The sequence below is a fragment of the Trypanosoma rangeli genome (assembly GCF_003719475.1).
Source record: "Trypanosoma rangeli strain AM80 chromosome Unknown Tra_15.4_contig_00170, whole genome shotgun sequence".
Classification (NCBI taxonomy): domain Eukaryota; phylum Euglenozoa; class Kinetoplastea; order Trypanosomatida; family Trypanosomatidae; genus Trypanosoma; species Trypanosoma rangeli.
This window is the reverse complement of record NW_021705916.1, coordinates 4,764-23,261: the sequence shown is the minus strand read 5'-3', so window position 1 is coordinate 23,261 and position 18,498 is coordinate 4,764. Positions and strand designations below refer to the sequence as shown.

At 50.8% G+C, this 18,498-nt stretch overlaps 10 protein-coding genes and 1 pseudogene across 10 annotated transcripts, besides 18 other annotated features; 10 read left to right on the top strand and 1 right to left on the bottom strand.

Moving 5' to 3' along the window:
• Window positions 1-95: 95 nt before the first annotated feature.
• Window positions 96-139: a microsatellite.
• Window positions 140-165: 26 nt separating this feature from the next.
• Window positions 166-1,791, top strand: TraAM80_05309 (putative protein kinase; the record flags this gene model as incomplete). The annotated part of the gene is made up of 1 exon (XM_029382193.1): window positions 166-1,791. The coding sequence occupies one exon, from the start codon at window positions 166-168 to the stop codon at window positions 1,789-1,791; it is 1,626 nt and encodes a 541-aa protein (XP_029237937.1).
• A 213-nt stretch (window positions 1,792-2,004) lies between these two features.
• Window positions 2,005-2,033: a microsatellite.
• Window positions 2,034-2,128: 95 nt separating this feature from the next.
• Window positions 2,129-2,146: a microsatellite.
• A 14-nt stretch (window positions 2,147-2,160) lies between these two features.
• Window positions 2,161-2,188: a microsatellite.
• A 248-nt stretch (window positions 2,189-2,436) lies between these two features.
• Window positions 2,437-3,216, top strand: TraAM80_05308 (uncharacterized protein; the record flags this gene model as incomplete). The annotated part of the gene is made up of 1 exon (XM_029382192.1): window positions 2,437-3,216. The coding sequence occupies one exon, from the start codon at window positions 2,437-2,439 to the stop codon at window positions 3,214-3,216; it is 780 nt and encodes a 259-aa protein (XP_029237936.1).
• Window positions 3,217-3,292: 76 nt separating this feature from the next.
• Window positions 3,293-3,314: a microsatellite.
• A 190-nt stretch (window positions 3,315-3,504) lies between these two features.
• Window positions 3,505-3,521: a microsatellite.
• A 20-nt stretch (window positions 3,522-3,541) lies between these two features.
• TraAM80_05307 (chaperone protein DNAJ) lies at window positions 3,542-4,342 on the top strand (the record flags this gene model as incomplete). The annotated part of the gene is made up of 1 exon (XM_029382191.1): window positions 3,542-4,342. One exon carries the CDS (start codon window positions 3,542-3,544, stop codon window positions 4,340-4,342), a length of 801 nt encoding a protein of 266 aa, XP_029237935.1.
• Window positions 4,343-4,827: 485 nt separating this feature from the next.
• Window positions 4,828-5,298, top strand: TraAM80_05306 (uncharacterized protein; the record flags this gene model as incomplete). The annotated part of the gene is made up of 1 exon (XM_029382190.1): window positions 4,828-5,298. One exon carries the CDS (start codon window positions 4,828-4,830, stop codon window positions 5,296-5,298), a length of 471 nt encoding a protein of 156 aa, XP_029237934.1.
• Window positions 5,299-5,654: 356 nt separating this feature from the next.
• Window positions 5,655-5,695: a microsatellite.
• Window positions 5,696-6,163: 468 nt separating this feature from the next.
• Window positions 6,164-7,051, top strand: TraAM80_05305 (uncharacterized protein; the record flags this gene model as incomplete). The annotated part of the gene is made up of 1 exon (XM_029382189.1): window positions 6,164-7,051. One exon carries the CDS (start codon window positions 6,164-6,166, stop codon window positions 7,049-7,051), a length of 888 nt encoding a protein of 295 aa, XP_029237933.1.
• Window positions 7,052-7,333: 282 nt separating this feature from the next.
• Window positions 7,334-7,356: a microsatellite.
• Window positions 7,357-7,494: 138 nt separating this feature from the next.
• TraAM80_05304 (uncharacterized protein) lies at window positions 7,495-9,081 on the top strand (the record flags this gene model as incomplete). Its single annotated transcript, XM_029382188.1, has 1 exon — window positions 7,495-9,081. The coding sequence occupies one exon, from the start codon at window positions 7,495-7,497 to the stop codon at window positions 9,079-9,081; it is 1,587 nt and encodes a 528-aa protein (XP_029237932.1).
• Window positions 9,082-9,893: 812 nt separating this feature from the next.
• Window positions 9,894-9,915: a microsatellite.
• Window positions 9,916-10,156: 241 nt separating this feature from the next.
• Window positions 10,157-10,812, top strand: TraAM80_05303 (hypothetical protein; annotated as a pseudogene).
• Window positions 10,813-10,887: 75 nt separating this feature from the next.
• Window positions 10,888-10,912: a sequence feature (GA-rich).
• Window positions 10,913-10,931: a microsatellite.
• Window positions 10,932-10,945: 14 nt separating this feature from the next.
• Window positions 10,946-10,966: a microsatellite.
• Window positions 10,967-11,363: 397 nt separating this feature from the next.
• Window positions 11,364-11,388: a microsatellite.
• A 79-nt stretch (window positions 11,389-11,467) lies between these two features.
• TraAM80_05302 (uncharacterized protein) lies at window positions 11,468-12,124 on the top strand (the record flags this gene model as incomplete). Its single annotated transcript, XM_029382187.1, has 1 exon — window positions 11,468-12,124. One exon carries the CDS (start codon window positions 11,468-11,470, stop codon window positions 12,122-12,124), a length of 657 nt encoding a protein of 218 aa, XP_029237931.1.
• A 591-nt stretch (window positions 12,125-12,715) lies between these two features.
• Window positions 12,716-12,737: a microsatellite.
• A 510-nt stretch (window positions 12,738-13,247) lies between these two features.
• Window positions 13,248-13,284: a sequence feature (GA-rich).
• Window positions 13,285-13,383: 99 nt separating this feature from the next.
• Window positions 13,384-13,746, bottom strand: TraAM80_05301 (uncharacterized protein; the record flags this gene model as incomplete). Its single annotated transcript, XM_029382186.1, has 1 exon — window positions 13,384-13,746. The coding sequence occupies one exon, from the start codon at window positions 13,744-13,746 to the stop codon at window positions 13,384-13,386; it is 363 nt and encodes a 120-aa protein (XP_029237930.1).
• Window positions 13,747-13,858: 112 nt separating this feature from the next.
• Window positions 13,859-13,898: a sequence feature (A-rich).
• Window positions 13,899-13,917: 19 nt separating this feature from the next.
• Window positions 13,918-13,944: a microsatellite.
• A 45-nt stretch (window positions 13,945-13,989) lies between these two features.
• On the top strand, window positions 13,990-16,278 carry TraAM80_05300 (uncharacterized protein; the record flags this gene model as incomplete). Its single annotated transcript, XM_029382185.1, has 1 exon — window positions 13,990-16,278. One exon carries the CDS (start codon window positions 13,990-13,992, stop codon window positions 16,276-16,278), a length of 2,289 nt encoding a protein of 762 aa, XP_029237929.1.
• A 198-nt stretch (window positions 16,279-16,476) lies between these two features.
• Window positions 16,477-16,505: a microsatellite.
• A 254-nt stretch (window positions 16,506-16,759) lies between these two features.
• On the top strand, window positions 16,760-17,596 carry TraAM80_05299 (trans-sialidase; the record flags this gene model as incomplete). The annotated part of the gene is made up of 1 exon (XM_029382184.1): window positions 16,760-17,596. One exon carries the CDS (start codon window positions 16,760-16,762, stop codon window positions 17,594-17,596), a length of 837 nt encoding a protein of 278 aa, XP_029237928.1.
• Window positions 17,597-18,498: the final 902 nt, after the last annotated feature.

The window sequence follows — 18,498 nt, the reverse complement described above, 5'->3', positions numbered from 1 at the left end:
GTTTGTTTGGGCCCCTTGACATTTCACCAAAGTACATTACAAAGTGGTCTTCTGGCGAGGCGGGGCCTAGCGAGAGGGACACGGAGAGAAGAAAGTATATATATATATATAATATAATATAATATATATATATATATATTGTATGCCACATAGGAAAGACTGCAAATGGATTTCCAGGCATTGCAGTCGACTTTGACGGAGGCGCGTTCTGGTCCCTCTTCGTCAAAGCCTGTTTCATTTTATGAACGTTACGAACTCGTTGAGGAGATTGGAAAAGGGGCGTACGGAACTGTGTGGAAGTGCCATCGTCGGCTTGACCCGATGCAGTGCCCGTACGGTGTAAAAATTATCAACAAGAAGCAGGCGGGCTCCAGAGGGCTCAAAGAGGTGATGGGGGAGGTGGAGACGATGAGTCTCCTCGTCCACCCGAACATTGTGCGGCTTGAAGAGACCTTTCAAGATGAGGAACATCTGTGGATTGTGATGGAGTATATGCCGGGAGGAGAGTTGCGGACCGCCATTATCCGAGATGGTAGTTTTAGTGAGACAAAGGCGCGTCGTATCACGACTCAGCTGCTGCTGGCTTTGGAGTTTATTCATCAGAAGGGGATTGTCCACCGCGACCTTAAGCCGGAGAATTGTCTTCTTTCGGGGGGTGATTTAGTATGTAAGATATCTGACTTTGGTTTTTCTGTTCTTGTGTGGTCGGACCAGTGTCTCATGTCTTTCTGTGGCACCACCGTCTTTATGGCGCCGGAGATATTTTGTGAGGCCAGCTACGGGAGGCCGGTGGATATGTGGGCCCTAGGTGTGATGGTGTACCTTATGGTCACTGGGGAGTACCCATTTACGGGGCGAAATCAAAAGAGCATCACCGAGGCCATATGCAATGCGCGTTGTAACCTAAAAACGGGCAAGATAGCGGAAACATCTTCGAACTTGCGTGACTTCATATCAAAGTTGCTCGTGGCAGATCCCACCCGCCGCCTTAGCGCGCGTGAGGCGTTGAAGCAGCCATGGATTAAAATAGGTATGAGTATGGAAGATTCCACAGTTGAGGAGATGGATTCGGAAAAATGCGGTTTGCGACCTCGAAGTATTTTTCGGGCCGCCGTCATTGCCCTTATGGCTGCGCACCGCCTATGTTATCTTCGCTACTGTCGCATGCTGGAACATAGTGGCTGTGGCGCCTGCACAGTATTGCATAACTTTCGTTTTGCGGTCTCAGGGGTGTATGAACCGCCCAACCCCACGCTTGATTGCAGTGGCGTCTTTGCGAAACACCCGTGCGGGGTGAGTTTCTTGTTGCCCATGGTGGAGGCCAGCCGCACCATTGAGACGCTTGACCTCAGTAGCAACAACATCGATAGCCTCGCTGTATTCCAGCAGTTGGCAAAGACGGTCAGCCAACATCCAACACTGCTCTCGCTGAACTTATCCTGCAACCCTGTTCCCGCGCTCGCTGGTCGCAGTCTCCTTCGTATTGCGCGGAGTCCGCAGTCAAAGTTGCAGCACTTGGGTCTGGATGGGGCCTTCATCTCCTCAGAGACCCTCTCGCAGATATCGGCTGCTCTCAAGGATAAGTCTGGAGCATCCTCTTCTCCTGCCTTCACCCCCCAGTTGACTCCGACAACACGCAGCTTGGACTCCAACAGTTCCACATGCCTAAAAACCGTTTACGCCTCCACCTCACGGCAAAAGTATGGTCGTGTGCACTCCTCTTTTCCCCAACCTCGGTCTCTAAAGGTATCCGCACCACGTCTCCCACCCATTTCTCCTGCGAAACGTTGATCAAAGAAGTAAAAGGCACAAATACGTCATTTACTCACAGTCAGCGCGTTTTTCATGGTGCGTGCATTACCGCCTGCGCCGCGGCCACGTGTCCGCTTGGCACCAGCAATAAAAAAGGGGGCGGATGATGAAGAGACGAAAATGCATGTGCCCATGGCACTCTGAGAGTTAGCAAAGAAGAAGACGAATAAAAGTTTGCCTAATAGCAACGAGAAACAAAAAAGAAAAATAAACAAACAAAACTCAAAATAGACACGAAAAGCTACGGGGTCTTGGGCCGAACGACATGGAGGGAGTTGTTCATGGAAGAAAAAAAATACCTTCAGCAGGTGCAGTCTTTTTTTTTTTTTTTTTTCATGCATGACACCTAAAAAGAAAAAAAAAGAAAAAGAGAAAACACCAGCACCAACGAAAAAATGAAGTGGTTGGGGTAAAACGTTCTCGTCAAGGCATCAACGGTATCGATGTATGAGGCACAACATTGCTTTATTTGTCCACCTCTTTTGGTAAGCTTAGAAGGGTGAGGTAAAGGAGGTGGAGTTGCTTGTCTCCTCTCGCTGTGCACAAGAACCAGAAGGAAGGGACATTCATATCTCTCATACAAGCACATAGGCGCTTACATATACAGAAAGATCAGTCAGAGTAATGGAAACATCCGCCTCCTCTGCGCTAGTGATCTGGGGGAGCACGGGCAAGCGGCTGCAGTTTACCCGACAGGACCTTCAAATGCCCGAGAGCGTGAAGGAGAGACCTAATTATCACTTTTTTGAGAAGCAGTGGGACTCCGTGGCCGGATTTTGGATGAACCGCGTCCTAAAGGAGGTGGCCTTGCAGCACCTTACCGTGGAGAATATTGTGAAGTTTATCGTGAGCGACATCGAGAGGCGATGGGAACAGCGGAAGAAGGAGAAGGCACTCTACAAGAAAATAAAGCGGCTACTTGAATATGGCAACATGAACGCCGCTGGGGCACCTTCGCCGCATGTTCTTATCACCAACGTTGTCTCTCTCGATTCCTACCGGCGATTGCTGGCGGAGGGCACGCTGCAGGAACTGGTGGCGGCAGTGCTGGAGAAGGTGGAGGAGGTCGCAAAGGAGAAGGTGGCGCATCACACGATTCTAGTAGATGATGAGGGCGACACCAACACCAACGGCAATGACGACATCAGCGGCACTGACGCCGAGAAGGTGCGGGAAAAGAAGAAAGAACCGCGCGGTGACGCTGATGTCGAGGACGGAGGCAAGAACCAGGCGAAGGCAAGGAAGAGGCCACGGCCTGAGCAGTGCACGGATGTGTCCTTTGATGACCATGTCGCCTTTGTGTGTACACTTTCCTCAGAAGCAAAGGCCGCCAGGGTTGTCAGTGAATTGCACGGCAGCATGTTTGACTCTCGGGCGGTACTTTGTCGTTTTTACGCCTTGTAGTCCTCTAAAAAACACACACATTTATTCGCCGTCACAGAAACAACTCGTTCGACAGGAATCTCTCACCTTTTGTCGCATATATATATATATATATACATGTGCATGTGTGTATTCCCTCTTTCTGTATGTATGCGTGTGTGCGGGCGTGGGTGCTTGTCTAACTTGTTCCTATTTCTTTGCATTGAACGAGGCGGTGTGCGCAGTTGGTCGGGCGCAAACAGCGACACGCGGTGCTGCGCCATCAATTTACTTCTGCATGCGTGATGGTTTTTGCCACCCACAGTGCCGTTTTTTTTTTTTTTTTTGGGAGGTTCATTAGTTGGAAATGCCTCCGCTGCTGCGGGGGGGCGCTGGCCGTGTGGGGATTTCAGCCTCATCTGCATTGGCGTCTATGCGGCGGGCGACGACGGGCGAGCATCACAGTTACCGTCCTGGTCGTCTTGCGCGAGTATTCCGCCGGTTGTACGTTTTCGTCACCCCGCGTAGTTTCCATAAAAGTTTGGCGACAAACTTGCAAGTAGGCATGGAGCGGGTGCAGGAGTTGGAGCGGGAGCAGTTGTGGTTGAGGCAGCACGGCTCCCCGCTGCGCGTGATGGGGCTGCCCGAGCACGCAGAGCTGACGGAGGTCCGCTCACGTTACCGGGATCTCGTCTTTGCGACACATCCCGACACTGCAGAAAGGGAGGCAAAGACGCAGTATGACATGATTCAGACGGCGTACAAGATGGCGACCACGCCGACAAGCTTGTGGCATCAAAACGGGTCCGCCCCTGCTCTTTACCGTAGTCTTCGGGGCACCTCGAAAGGTCTCACGTGGCGTGTGGATTGCGTCACGCTGTTTGCGCTCTTTTCGTACGCCGTGATGGGCACTGTGGGGATTATTTTCTCTCTTGTTGTGGTACGTCAATTTCTCGAGCTGGCGCTGCGCTTTTTCGATCCCGAGTTCTACGCATTTCTGGTAGCGCAGGAGAAGGAGGAGGAGCGCCAGCGGCTGGCGGGAATTTCAGTGGACACCGACCCAAAGCGTCTTGCACCGACGGTAGTGAAGCGGCTTTTATTCCCCGGCCGGTTTGTACACAACAACAAGGGCGGTGGGAACGAAGCGGGAAAAGAGGCAGATGAATGACGACTACGCCGTTTCTTCTTCTTATGCTTGATTTTCTTATATTCCACTCACCGCTTACATTTGGTGTATCTCTGCATGGGCTTGTTTTTGAGGGCGGGGTGCTTTTCTTTGTGTCTCTCCTCCTCTCTGTGCGTGGAGAAGGAGGTGGGGGGGATTTATTAATTGCTGTCTTTTTACTCCACAGTCTCTTTTTCTTTGCTTTCCGCGCAACTTCTGTTGTCTCTGCGGAAAGCTGTTGTTTTTGTTTTTGTTTTGGGACGACTGAGCGGTCGTCTGTCTGCTTGTGTGTGAAGAGTGTGCACACCTTTGCGCTCCCGTGAGGCGCACTAGTAGTTGTCCCCGCCCACTTTGGGGCTAGGGTGAAGAAGGGCACGCACGTACACACAAGGAACGTGCAGCTCAAACAGTCACCGCCACCAGCACTGGAAAGGAACACACGAGAAGGAAAAAACAAGCGAGGGCGTTAACGCGCCATACCAGCCTCCATGGACTTCCCTGAAAAGGGGAAGCGATTTGAATCTTTTTCAAGTGTGGACTCACTCACATCTCCAAAGGGGCCTCCGTCTAAAACTTGTAGCGTTTCCAGCTTTGGTGAGCAGGGGATTGATGACAGGTACGAGGATACTTTTATAGTGGGCGAGTACCGCTTGTCCTCTTGCCCCATTTGTTTGGAGCGGTTCACGCTAGACAACCCTGCGATTGTCTTTGTGTGTGGGCATGGCTTTCACCTGCAGTGTCTTGAGGGTTGGAGGCAGCGGGCCGCCATATGTCCTGTCTGCATGAAGCCCATGCTCGGTGAGGGGATTCCCATGATGTCTGCTCGTGATACACGGCGGCGACGGCGCTACAAGGGCGTCAATAGTGCCGGCATGACTTCAACTTCTGCGGAGGAAAGCAATGTTCCTGGCGTCTGTGATAAACCAACTGTTGGGGGATCCCATTATGGCACCATCTAGATGTGAGGCTTACCGAGAGGAGGAGCAAATGACAAACAACAACAGGAACGATGGTGTCATGTGGCCTGTGTTGGCCTTGCTGGGTTACTTCTCCCGGTGGTGCTCTCGCAGTAGGGAGTAATACAGTCTTTTCGTGCCTTTAAGACCTGTGCCAGTGTGAGAGAGAATAATAAAACCTACATCAAAGCAAAAACCAAATGCCAATCCCAATGCAGTGTCAGTACAAACTATAGCAACAGTTCTAATTCTTTTCCTGCTTCATGCTTTGCACTTCATTTTTTCTTTTCCAATCTTCCTCAACAGTGTGGGAGAGGCAGAAGAAGCTCTGAGGAGCCGAATAGGTCCCCGACTGAGATAGAGGAAGAGGTGTGAGAGGGAGGGAAAGAGAGAGGGAGAGAGTGAAGTGGTAAGCACGTCACTCCTGCTGCCTGGACCCATCTTAAGCTCATGGGTCGAACTCAAGTGGATGGAACAAATAATCAGATGCGCTGAAGTATGTGGTTCAGGGAAGTCCCACTCAGTTTTTTTCTTTCCCTACTCTTTGGCGTGCAATGGCTTTGTAAAGCACATTTTTGTTTCTTTGTTTCTCCCTCCTTTCTGTCCCCGGGCCACCATGTGATGATCGAGGCGTCAAAGCACACGTCTTTCTTCGACCCAAACACGTGCCACACCCTTTTCTATAAGGAGTGCGGGGATATTTGTGCGTACGCGTACGCGTCTGTGGATGTGCGAGTATTATCTTCCAATGTTTTCATTTTGACTCCTTTTTTTTTCCCCACTGCCTCCTCTTTCTTCACTTATTTTGTTGCTTTTTCTGCGTAATTCTTCACTCTTGCGTAGCGGGGGGTGGCGTGAGGCGTGGGGCATGAGTGCAGGTGACCAGGCCGACGAGACACTTGTGAGGCCGCTGCCCGTGTGGCTGCGCGATGTGATACCGTCAGACTCGTCGGCTGAATTGCCTGTGACCGAAGGCTCAGCGTTGAGGGATAAGTCCGGAGATGCCCCAATAAACGGGGCAGGTAGTGTAGCTTCGGAGGCATTTACGCATATTCTCGCCGAGTTGCGGAAGCAATCCGTGTACATGAACGAAATGAGGAGGGCTCTTGCAAAAAAGGAGGCGTACCAAACCTGCTTTGATGTGCTGACGATGGTTGGCGTCGTGGTGGACGCCGTTTGTGAGGGGACAATGACTCATGTGCGAAGTACGGTGGAGTACACGGGTTTGCTTTCCACAGTCACTCTCAGTTTCGTCTCCGGGGAACTCTCTATAGTGGTGGAGGAGGCTGAGAAAGACGTGAACTTTTCGGGTATGAGTTTCAACGGGAGCTGCATCTTGGGCTGCCACCTCGCCGTAGGTGCTCGTGGCTGCCGTGTTATTATCAACGTCGACCCTGAAAAAATCACAGATGTGACGCAGCTGACGCTCACCGCTCGATCCGAAGAGAAAACGAGGGAGCTGTACCAGGCCCTGGCGGCCCTGCGCGGCTGTGACAGTTCGAATTCCAGCTTGTGTTTGCCCACGCCCCCGTCGCCGCCAAGGGCAGGGTTGACGCCGGCTTTGATCCCGGTGGATGACTGTGTTTTGGTGCCGCAACCCTCTGCGGCACAGCGAGAAGTTGATATGAACAGCCAAAGTCATTTGCATGTTGATTATACCCCGACAATGCGCTATTGGAGGAAGCCACCACTCCCACAGGCGGAGACCCTGCTGCGTGGATCGGTGCTTGTGCAAAATCCGTCTCATGGGGAATGACATCGATGGGCAGCCATCAGCGTACGGAGGCAGCGGCAGCAGCAAGGGGGGATGGGGGCGTGCAGTGGTTGGAAACAGCAACCAAGCTGAATAAATCCAGAGATAAAAACAAAAGAATTAGTTTCTTTTTTTTTTTCTTGAAATGATGGACGAGGCGAAAGCGACGGCTTCGCCGCCAAAAAAATTTTACATTGTGCTTTTGATGTCCCCCATCCTCTCATGCTCTCAGCGATACCTGTCGCCTGGCACATTGAGCTTGGCTCCCATTTTGGTCAACCTTTTTGTTGTGTGTGTGTGTGTGTGTGCCGTAAAGGCAAAACTACGGAGCATTTTTTGATCTTGTGTGTAGCTGTGTGCGGGTCCTCTCACTTTCTGCGTGGTTGTGGTGCATTTGTTTGTCGCAGCTGAGGGCAGCATTGACAGAGTCAATATCAGTAGAAGCAATGAACGTTCCTTCCGCTGACGCCACGTGTTTGGCGACGATCATCGATTCAGTGCAATTTGCGATGCAAGAGGGGCCTATAGCGGAGGGAAGAGTGGTTGATCTCCTCGCACTCATACCAGAGGTGTTTCGAGCTGACACCTCTGGCTCTCGTATGATTTACCTCATGAGCGTTTGTCAGCCTCTTGCCACCGTGGTGCGTCTGATGCATCCCTCTCTGCAGAGCCCAGTCATTAGCATGGCGGCAATGAGTGCATTGCTGGAGTTTCTCACGTGGTGCGTGGAGTTGCCTGAATTCCCCACCGTTGCGGCGGCTCTAACGTCTAGTCTTATGGAGACGAGTGCCCTGCATACCATTCTCGATGCCCTTTTAAACAATGGGAACGAGGTTATGATGTTTTTGGCAGCAGAGCTACTGTTTCTTCTTGTGGCACGGTTTTCTGTGTTTGGAGACGCGTTGGGTGAAACTGTTGGAGCACTCGCCCGTATCAGCGCGTTTGTTCTCGATCCGGGCGCTCCTCTTTCGAAGGTTCGCGAGTATTTGGCGGGTGTGCTGCGTATCTGCGCCGGTTTGGCTCCTTCAAAATTGCCACCGACGTTCCTTCCGGAGGGTTTAGTTTTTCTTGCCGCGCACACTGACGAGCAGAGTCGGATGCTCCTTCTCGTGTCAGGGTGCGTGGAGGTAGTGGCGAATTGTCTCCCGCAACTTTACCTGCAGCATGTGCGGAAGGGGAAGTGCGAATTGCTAACGAACATCGTGTCGATGTTGGCGAGCTCCGAAGGAAAGCGGCGTCAATGCCTGGTAAGTCTTCTTGGCACATTGTTGCGAGTGGAAGGGGAGGCAGGTGTTGTGGATATTGAGCATCACACAGCCGCCTACAAGGCGATTCTTGCGGGGAAGCAGATGTGGATCTCGCAGCAGGCGGTTCTTCGGAACATTGATGTCATGTTTTTTGCAGTTCATTGCGCTCTAACGGAAGTGGTTCAAACTCACATCTCCTCTGCCCTGGTGCGTGTCTTTCCCTACTTTTGTCGCACCATATTGGAGGGAGCTCAGACGTCCAGGCGTCATGCCACGCTTGTTCTTGCCCTTGCACTCGCTAAACACCCTCCGTTGCGTTCTACTGTGTTAAACCTCACTCGCACGTATGCGGAGTGGTCGGGGCACCTCTTACAGTGCATCACTGACGCTCTCTCTGGCACTCTTGGGAGAAGTTTAGCTATAGTCGATGCGACGGGGATTGTCCTTAATGATCCAGCCACGCTACCATCGGATGACACCGCGGATATTAACGCGTGGGCGGACTCGGTGCTGGTGCTTCAGGAGCAGCGTGGGGCACCGCGCGGTGGGTCACAGGAAGGCGTGGGCGAGGCTCTTGAGCGCATAAGATGCGTCCCGCCCGAGTACACATTCTTCTTTTTATGCAGTGGGGCGCTTCTCACAAGGGCGTGTCAAAGGAGTTTTCTTGGGTGTGGCGTTTCGAAAGAGACAACAAAGAAGGGATACAAGCAGGGACTCTGGCCGCGCGGCGGTGGGTTTCGAAAGCAGAAGTCTGGTGGCGTTCCTGTGGTGCATGCTCGGAAGTAAGAAACTGGGGACGCCAGCCGACGTTGTATTTTTCCATCTGATGATACCACTATCACGGCCGCCACTATTAAAGGCAAAGGCAGGGGCAACACGAGGGATTGTGCTTTTAGCATATGGCAGCCATTGCACCACCTACCCACGCTAGTTGGCGACTACTTTGACTGTGCGCGGTGTCACTCGCCGTGTCGAAGGATACGCATGCCAGGCGGGTGTGTGACTGCAGAAGCTTCATCGCGACGTTAAACGTTCATGGATTTTAAAGGATAATCTTCCAGGCGAGATTTATGTTCTTTTTTTTTTTTACCGTTTCACGAATTGACGGCGGAGCGTGTGGGAGAGGAGGTTATAAATATGGGGTGCTTGGCGCGGGACGTGTTGCGGAAACTCGTAAATGACCCCAACATCACAGCGGGATCGGCGATATTTTTTTGACGGACGTGGCCAACAACAACCTCCCCAAGACTGAGTTGCTTCTCCGTAGGCTAACATATATGCCACGACGTCACGGACAGGACGGAATTGTGCATATGCTGGCGCTGATACGCACGCTGCACACCTGTTCGCCGGACGAGGCTGGCGCCGCAGCGGCGATAAGGACAGTGGATGTGCCTTGTGGGGTCACAGTGCCTTTGGAGTCTGTCTTCGGCGATGCGATGCATTCCGGTAACATTGTGTATTGCATCACACGACTGCGTGGGCGTTTTAGTGGAGATGTTTGAACCCACCAGGAGGAAAGGGAAAGTCACGAGTAAGAAACTGTGCAGGGAAAAGTGACAGAACAAACGCTTTTTTGTAGCGCTGCGGGTCGCCAGTATTATTATTATTATTATTATTTTGTGTCTCAGCACATCCGTTACTCCTTTGGGGGTGACAATTATTATTATTATTTTTTTTCCTCTGCCATTGTTGACATGTGAGTTTTTTGTTTTGTTCTCCGTTTCTCACTCCAGGCACACTGTCAATGGGGCACACGACCCTCGTGGTGTTTTCCTTTTCCTCTTTTATTCCTCTTCTCAGGAAGAGAATAAGGAACGGGGTGAGGGGCACAACTTGGACGGAGTTTTTCAAAGAAATGATGCGTTCGAGACAGAGCTGCAACGATGCATCGGGGTAAACTCTTGTAACCTGCTGTGTGAGTCATCTGGCACTTCTTCCTGCCATGAGGCACTTTCAAAATCTAAGCATGCGCTATGAGGTCTGCGTATCGTCATTTGTTGCCATTTTTTGTTTTGTTTTTTTTGTTTCACCGCACCTCCGAGAGTCTAAGGGTGCCGTTTTTTTTTCTATCCACCCTGCAGTGGCATTGTTTGGGCAGCGTTGGGACCATTTTATCTATAACTATTGTATCTCCTTCATTTGTGCTGTTTTGAGTCGGGGAAGCTGCTGGATTGCCTAAAGTATGCCTTCTTTTTTTCGGTGATTGTGCTCCAGGGAGCAGATCTTTGGAACATCTTCTACACCACCGGGCCCATTTTAGTTGCGGCCTCGACGCTGCTTATGCCAATTCTCTTGTGCCCCATGCGGCGAAGGCACATCGCAGGGAGGAACATCGACATGGGCATGGCTTCATTTCTATTGACAGTATTATTATTATTATTATTATTATTATTTTTGAGCTTGACGAAAAAGAAAAAAAAGGACAAGTACCGCGTGTGGCATGGTCTCTTCCATGTTTTTTTGTGGGAACTGCCATGCATAATGTTTTTCTGGCTCTTGGGAATCGGGGCAAAAACAACAAGGAAATGGGCCGGTGAGCTCTCAGTTTTGAAATGTGACAACTGCAGGCTCTACCCCTGAGAATAGTAACTCTCTTTCCTTCTCTCTCTCTCTCTGTGTGTCTGTGTGTGTGTTTTCTGTTTTGCTCAATAATAATAATAATAATAATTGCTAGAGTGGTATCATTTTGTTGTGACGCCTATTATTATTATATTCTTTTTGTGACAGGCATATATTTATATGTAAATATACATGCGAGATGGTATGGGCGTATCTATCTCTGTGTGAAACTGTGTATGGTATGGTTCTTTGCTCTCATGGCTCTTCACGTGTGAGCGGAATTTATCTGACGCGAGTGTTCATTGACTGAGGCCAGTCTTTCCTTACTGTTCTACTTTTAGTTACGTGTCGTGTAGGGGGGCGGGTGGTGCGGAGCAGACTTTTTCTGCTGCTTCAGGCATTACACTCTGTTTGCTAGTGTGCTGGTAGCTGTGGGTGTGTGTACGTGACAGGGCAGCGAAGGACGGGGAGGGGCACTAGCCAGCCGCGCTTGAGGTTGTTGTCGCATATATAATATATATATATATATATTGGTTTGACATTACTAAAAGTTTGTTTGTTGGCCGGGGAGCCGAGTAGTAGTGGGGGAGTGGCAGTGTGTTTGCTCAAGATGAGGGATGACCCAGCGTGGGCCCTGTTCGCAACGACGGTGGTGAGCCACCTTCCAATGATCCCTACGGCGTATTTGTTTTTACAGCGTCGTTATGTGTACGAGGTATGCATTGCGGCCTTTGGTCTTTCCTCTTCGCTTTTGTACCACACCTGCCAGTCGTTCGACGCGACGATATTTCTCGACGAGCTCGGCTGGCACCGCCTGGACAACATTGCCGTTCTTGCGTGGATGGGCATGTGGTTCGTGTTCATCTGTACCTTCAAGGACCCTGTGGTGGAGCGCGCCTCCAAGTACTTCACACTGCTGGTGAGCATTATTTTTGAGGAGAAGGACCCATGGAATCTGGCGTACACTGTGGCACCCATTCTTGTTTTTGCGTGTATTCCGCTTGTTGTGTTTCTATATGATGGACGGCTTCCGGTGGTTGATTATCGTCATCTCTTAGCGGCTGCCTTACTTATGGGGCTTGCCGTTCCGTTCTTTATTGCCGGGCTTAACGATGCGAAGGACCCCTGTCGCATATACCACGGCTTGTGGCATCTTCTTGGCGGCATCGCTTCCTACTTCATGTGGATGATGGTGAAGACGCCGGGTGCCACGGGCCCGTACCCCAAAATGGGTTCCATTGTCCTTCACAGGGATACACTTCTCTAACAACTGCACCTCATATAGAGAGCGATAAGCCTACAGCAGAGGAAGAATAGTAATAAATGTATGCGTGCCTTTATAAGTGTAACTTGAATCACTTGCCTTCTGAAGGCGCAGATGATGGACGTTTCTGGGTTTGAGCTTCTTTGTGGGTTCGACCTTGACGGCGATGAAACTATCACCACAACACAAGAATTCAGTAGAAATGGCGGGTTAACAGTGGCAAGAAGAAATAGGTAATTGGAAAAGGATGGATCGGGGTATGTGTCGGGTTTGGTATTTTTCACCGTACGCGTCTGTGGTGCTGAGGACGTGGAGGCGACTTGTAGGCTTCGCGGCCTTACGGAATTCAATTGAAAAAATGCCTTCAGTCATATTTATCTGTCTTAATTATTCTCCCCACTTTTTTCTTTTTCTTCTTTTACAGCTGCACGGAAGCAACCACCAACTAAGGAAAATGGTGTGATGCGCCCCAGCGGATAACTGAGTTGATACTTTTCCCTCGCGTGGCGTGGCTCCCCTCCCCCACAAACGGCGATAGTGCCTCCACAGACACTTTAGGACTTTGCTGTTTTGGCTTCAGCACCGCGATGGGTGTTTTTTTTTTTTTTTTATTGTTGCCGTCACATTGCCTTTTAGCGTCCGCGAACGTCTCACCACTGCACATGACGGCGTTAGTAGTAGTGGCCGAAGCGTCTGCGCGGCCGTGAGTGTGGCCTGCTTCATCGGTCACACTTGAAAGAGAGGAAGGTGGTTGTGGTGGGGTGCGAGCTCTCATGCTGCGCCTGAAGCACCGAAAGCTGATGGGGCGTGTCTGTGTGGTTAATGGCTGGACGCGCGCGGTGTGTGAACGTCATGTGGAAGCCCTGTTGACGTTTGAGAGTGTCGCATTAGACCTGAGAGCCCCCTAAAATATATTTGTGAGAGGCTCCTGCTAGTGGTGTGCCTAGATGGGTATCGGCGTGCACCACGGTAGTGATGCTGCACCATGTGCGGTACGCGTCAAGTCGAACAAAGGGGAAACGATAGCTCGGATTACTTAATCAACTACACGAACGAGGTGTTCAGCAAAAGAAGAAATGCTAAGCGCTGTGCCGCACGGTGTGCACCCTATTGCGCATTTGGATGATTTTTTTTTTTTTCATATTATTCATTACTTTTTTTTTCCTTTGATGCACCACTCTCTTTTTCTGATGTGTGCGTGCGTGCCTTTGCGCCTCTTTGTGTTATTATTATTATTGCAGTTGCGGACTTCCCTTTTTTATTCATTTTTTATCTTTTTGAACGCACACGGTCATTCGTGGTGGGTCTGTATCACGTACGACAGGGATGGCAGAGCCTGAGGAAACGCTGGGCAGGTTGGACGCCGTTATGGACGCCATGCGGGTCGCCGTGGCGAAGATGGAGAGCGAGGGGGCGACAGACACGCGTGACGTCATGAGGCAGGCAACGGGGCTGCAGTGCGCGCTGCACATCCTCTCAAGGGAGGCGACGGCGACTGAGCTTAGTGAGGAGAAGATGCGAAGAGATGGCCTGCTTTGATGCTCGCACGCTGTTGTCACCCTGCTGCAGGGTCGCCGCCCCGGAACTTGAAATGCTGGAGTCGGATGATGCATCTCTGTGTGCATTGGCTTTCGTTGTTTCCTCTCTTTCTGCACACCGCGGTGACGTAGAAGCAACCGCGTCCGTGTTCTCCATCCCGCTACCAGTATTCTGCCAACAACCAAAGAAACGAGATACTTTTTATTATTATTATTTTTGTTTTTGTTTTTATTTTTGTGCAACTGAAAAATAGAGAAACACACGCACACACACAAACACACGCATAAAAAAAAAGGGGGCGGGAGGGATAAGAAAGGCGGTAAAAGTAAATGAGCTCAGAAGATAAGACACGTGGTTGCTTGACAAAGGCTCAAACGTTACGGGCTAGCGGCAACTACAAGGATGCAGTGACCGCCCTTCAGTCGTTATCGGAACATGGAGTTCCGTGGGGGCCAATGTACGTTGCTGCCCTTGACTTACTTGCGGAGCTCTGCTTCAGCCAGGAGCAGGGCATCACGGTGGATCGCTTCCTTCCCGCCTTCAGATGGAACCGCTATAAACTGCGTGGATCTCAGCATCTGGAGGAAGGGACCAAGCGAATGGTTGAAATAACCTTGAAACACCTCCGAGCGCTGGGTGAGAGGTCTCAAGCAAATGCCAAGGCTGCGGGGGAGAATCCTGCGGAGGAGGATCTGATCTTCGCAGCTCTCTCAGGGGTGTCGCCGGAGCAGCGGGCGAAGGAACGCTATCTTGTTCCTGCAGAGAACGCCACACAGTTGGTGGGTAACGAGCTACTTGGTTTCAACGCTATTGGTCATTCGATGAAAATGCTTCCCATCTACCTTGATACTGCCACGGAATTGATTACGTACTGCCAACAGCGCAACTTAAAGCGTGCTATTGGACGTATCGCTGACGCATACGTGCGGTTTTTTAAACGGTTCCTGCTTAGCCCTATCCCGTCGACAGTGGAGGGTGATAATCCACACCTGATTGCAACGTATAAGGAATTGGAGGCAGATCGGGAAAGTTTTTATAAGACAGTGACGATCGCAGAGCGTACGGTTCAAGTCTTCTGTCACCTTCTGCAAACCTTAGCCTCCATGAATAATTGGAATGCTGCATGGTCAACACTGCAGTGTTTTACACGAGTTATGCAGGAGATTACACAAACCCCTGAATCCTTTAGGGAGTGCCAGACTCTCGCCAATTTGGCCATGGCCTCTGTCTTTTGGAGGTGCTCACACTACGCGTTTCATGCCCATTGCCTAGGTATTGCCGCCTTTTTGATCGATGATAAGGAAAATGTTATGGAAACAGCTTCCAGGGCAGTTTTGGCAACCCTCTGTACACCTAATATTAACAGGGAACGAAAAAGTTTTGGGCGCGGATCCGATTCAGTGCTTGAAAAGAATGCTCGCATTGCCCAGCTCTTTGGGCTTCAATCAGCCCCTGCAGGGTTGGCCCTTTGGCAGCGACTTCAACGGATGGAAGTCCTTCAAAAGGCCCACCCGGAAGTGCAGGCACTGGATAATTTACTACGCAATGAGCTGGTGGATGAGGAGCTTGCGAAGCAAGCCATTAAACAACTCTTTGTGATTGTTCAGAAGATTCCTGGTCTTGTGATGTACGAAAAACCACTGCGGAAAGTTATTCTTCAGAGGTACCTGGAGTGCATGGCCGCCCAGACAACCCGTGTGGAGGCGTCTTCGCTTCAAGTAGGGGAGACGGAGGCCTCGGTGGAGGTTTACATCCATGAGATTGAGCCTTACATTCTGAATGAATCAGGGCTTTCGGTAGAAATCGATCACAAGACCGGGTCGATATCGTTCACTCACACGGCGAAAACGAGGGTGCTTGAGGCATTCAATGCCTTGGCTGAACACGTCGATCGGCATCCTGCCGCACCGCGATGGAAACTCGACATCCGACCTGAGCAGCTGCAGCGAGCCCATGACAGAAGCAGCGTTTTTCACTGCCTGCAGCAAATTTGCGAAGAGACTGCGGAGGCCCGACGACAGCGTGCCAAGGAAAAGGAAGACGAAGATCGTGAGAATGCCAGGCTGGAGCGTATTCAGAATGAAGAAAAGAAAAAGGAAGCAGTCCGCCTGGCGCATGAGGCTCGGGGCCTTGCAGAGTACCAAGAGCACATAAACCAAAATCGGCGCAAGCTTGCACTGCGCCGCTTGCAGGAAAAGTACAAGGGATTTGTCGCCCCGCCTACGTTGATTCAGAAGAATTCGACGGACTTTGTTCAGGAATTGACGATGCGGCTGACGGAGCACCTGAAAAGAACAACACAGCAGAAGACGGCGGACGTCACTAAGATGAACCACTTTGAGCGGGCATGCAGAGAACTTGAAATTCCAAAACGAAAGGCCCTTGAGCTCGAGGAAGCGGAACAGCACAAGGCAGAGCGGGCGGCGGCGCGGGAGAACTTCATTATTCATCACCGTAAAGAGTTTGAGAAACGCCAACTGGACAATCAAATACTAAAGAAATTTCTAAAGGAGGCTGCTATCTTTGCAGAACAAACACAAATGAAAGGAAAAATTTCTAAGCGTGATGAGCAACAGATGCTTCTCCAGCAGGAAAAGGAGCGGCTGCAAGGGTTGTAGAAGGGTATGGGGAAGCGCCTCAATTCACGGTTTTCACTGCTTTAGGTAAAATTATCTTAAGTAAGAATCATTATAATTAAACGTAGCTCTATGTGTGTGGCTGTACTGCACTTTCATCTTGCTCTGACTGTTTTTTTTTTTCTTGTTTTGCTTCCCCAACTCCCCTTTTCTTTCCCCCTCCCAACAAGAGAGGAGGAGAAAAATGAAAAATAAAAAGAAAAGAAAAAGGAGATTGGGAACTGTTTTTGCCTCTTCCCATGTCCTTTCTTTATTATTATCGTTCCTGGGACTTTTTTTTTCCCACTTCTACTGCGGCTTTTTTTAGCGGGATGTCTCAAAGAGTCCTCAATTGAAGTTTGGTCTCATAACTCTAAAAGGGGGGAAAAAAAAGATTCTGGACAATGGCTTTAATTTTGTCTGCGCCAGGCCTACACACGCGTAGTGGCTGCATTTTTGTTTTTTTTTGTTTTAGTGAGACTCTATGGAAACGTCTTGCGACAATTCTGACTGGGCCCACACGATTTCAGGTTTTCCCTTCTACACTGGCACACGCACAGCGGGCAGCGTTGACGGCGCCATGCTAATTCGTTGGAGTTACTCCGGAAAGGTGTTTGGGCACATCTTCAACGAACTTGGGAGGAATTTTGAGAGACATTATATGACCGGTGCAGGCTCTGGCGTTGTGATGGTGAACGGCACCGTCGTGTTCCCCATGGAGGCATTGAACGATAAGACACGAGAGTACATCTCCACGATTGTCTCCTTATCAAGCGACGGCAAACGAGGGACCATGGCGAAAGGTGTGCCCAACACAGGCTGCTCATACACAACCGTCGTGGAGAAGCAGGACGGAGAGCTCCTCATGATGATCTCCTGCAGGGATGGGGTGCGCCGGGTGTACGAGCCCAGCGACATGGGGGAGACGTGGACGGAGGCGCTCGGGACGCTTTCACGCGTGTGGGGGAACTCACCCCATCGCACTGGGTACGGCGACCAAGACGGTCTCGTGACCGCGACTATTGAGGGAAAGAAGGTGCTCCTGCTTACACACCCGGTGTATCCCAATAATGGAGGATTTTTTGCCAACCGAATCCACCTTTGGCTTTCCGATGGTGCCCACATCTTTGACGTTGGCCCGATATCTGTCGAGAGCAAATACAATTCCACTTCCAGCACTCTGCCGTACACCAACGGCGAGTTGTTTTCGCTCTACAAGCGGAGCGACCACGGCAGGGAGCGCTTTGTTCTTGTGGGGCTTGGCGATCAGCTGAATCGCACAAAAGAGGTGCTGGTAAAGTGGGAAAAGGCTGGACAATGATTCCTCCAAGCTCTGCGGGTCCTCGGATGTGGGTAGTGCGTGTGGCGCTTCCAGGCTGGTTGGCTTTTTGTCCGATACAAGCTCTGCCACCCACTGGAACGACGAGTATCTCTGCGTGAATGCAACGGTGCATGGTGCGACGAAGGTCGAGCACGGCTTTAACTTCAGCGGGGTCAATTCGTGGGCGAGATGGCCCGTGGGCGAGCAGGGGCCGAACCAGCGGCACCACTTCGCCAACTACAACTTTTCTCTTGCGGCGGCAGTAACCGTCAATGAGCTGAAAAGGAATGCCTCGATGTTTGGTGTGAAGTTTGACGGCACCGTCAGCACACGCAACCGCCTTGGATTGTTGTGCAGCAACGATAATAAATGGGTGGTGAGAAGCCGAACTGGGGAGAGGAGGTTGGTGCACGCCGCCGCGTGTGAGTCCAATAAACAATACCACGTGCTTCTCACACTCAAGGATGACAGGTTTTTCTTCTACGTTAACGGCGAGTCACTGACGCTTGAGGATGGGCAAAACGAGGTGCCGAAGAGCAGGGAGAACGGGGAGATCACGCACTTCTACTTTGGGGCAGACTATTGCGCATGAGTAACGCTGACAGCAAGGTAACGGTGAAAAATGTTCAGTTGTGCGACCACCCAGAGCATATCGTTGAACGGGGCACACCCAAGAACGGTGCCAGGCCTAGTGAGGATGCGGGTGACAGTATTATGCGTGTACATAGTTTTTGAGTGCTCTTGCTGCTCCTGGGGCTCTGGATTCTTGCGGATTTTTGTTGAGTCAGCGAAAATGTTCTTTTTCTTTTCAGTGAGGGACGCGTGGTGCTTCGCCCGCACACTCATTTTTTTTTGTTCTTGGAGCCTTGGTGCATTGACGTATTGTTTCCTTTCATGTAGTT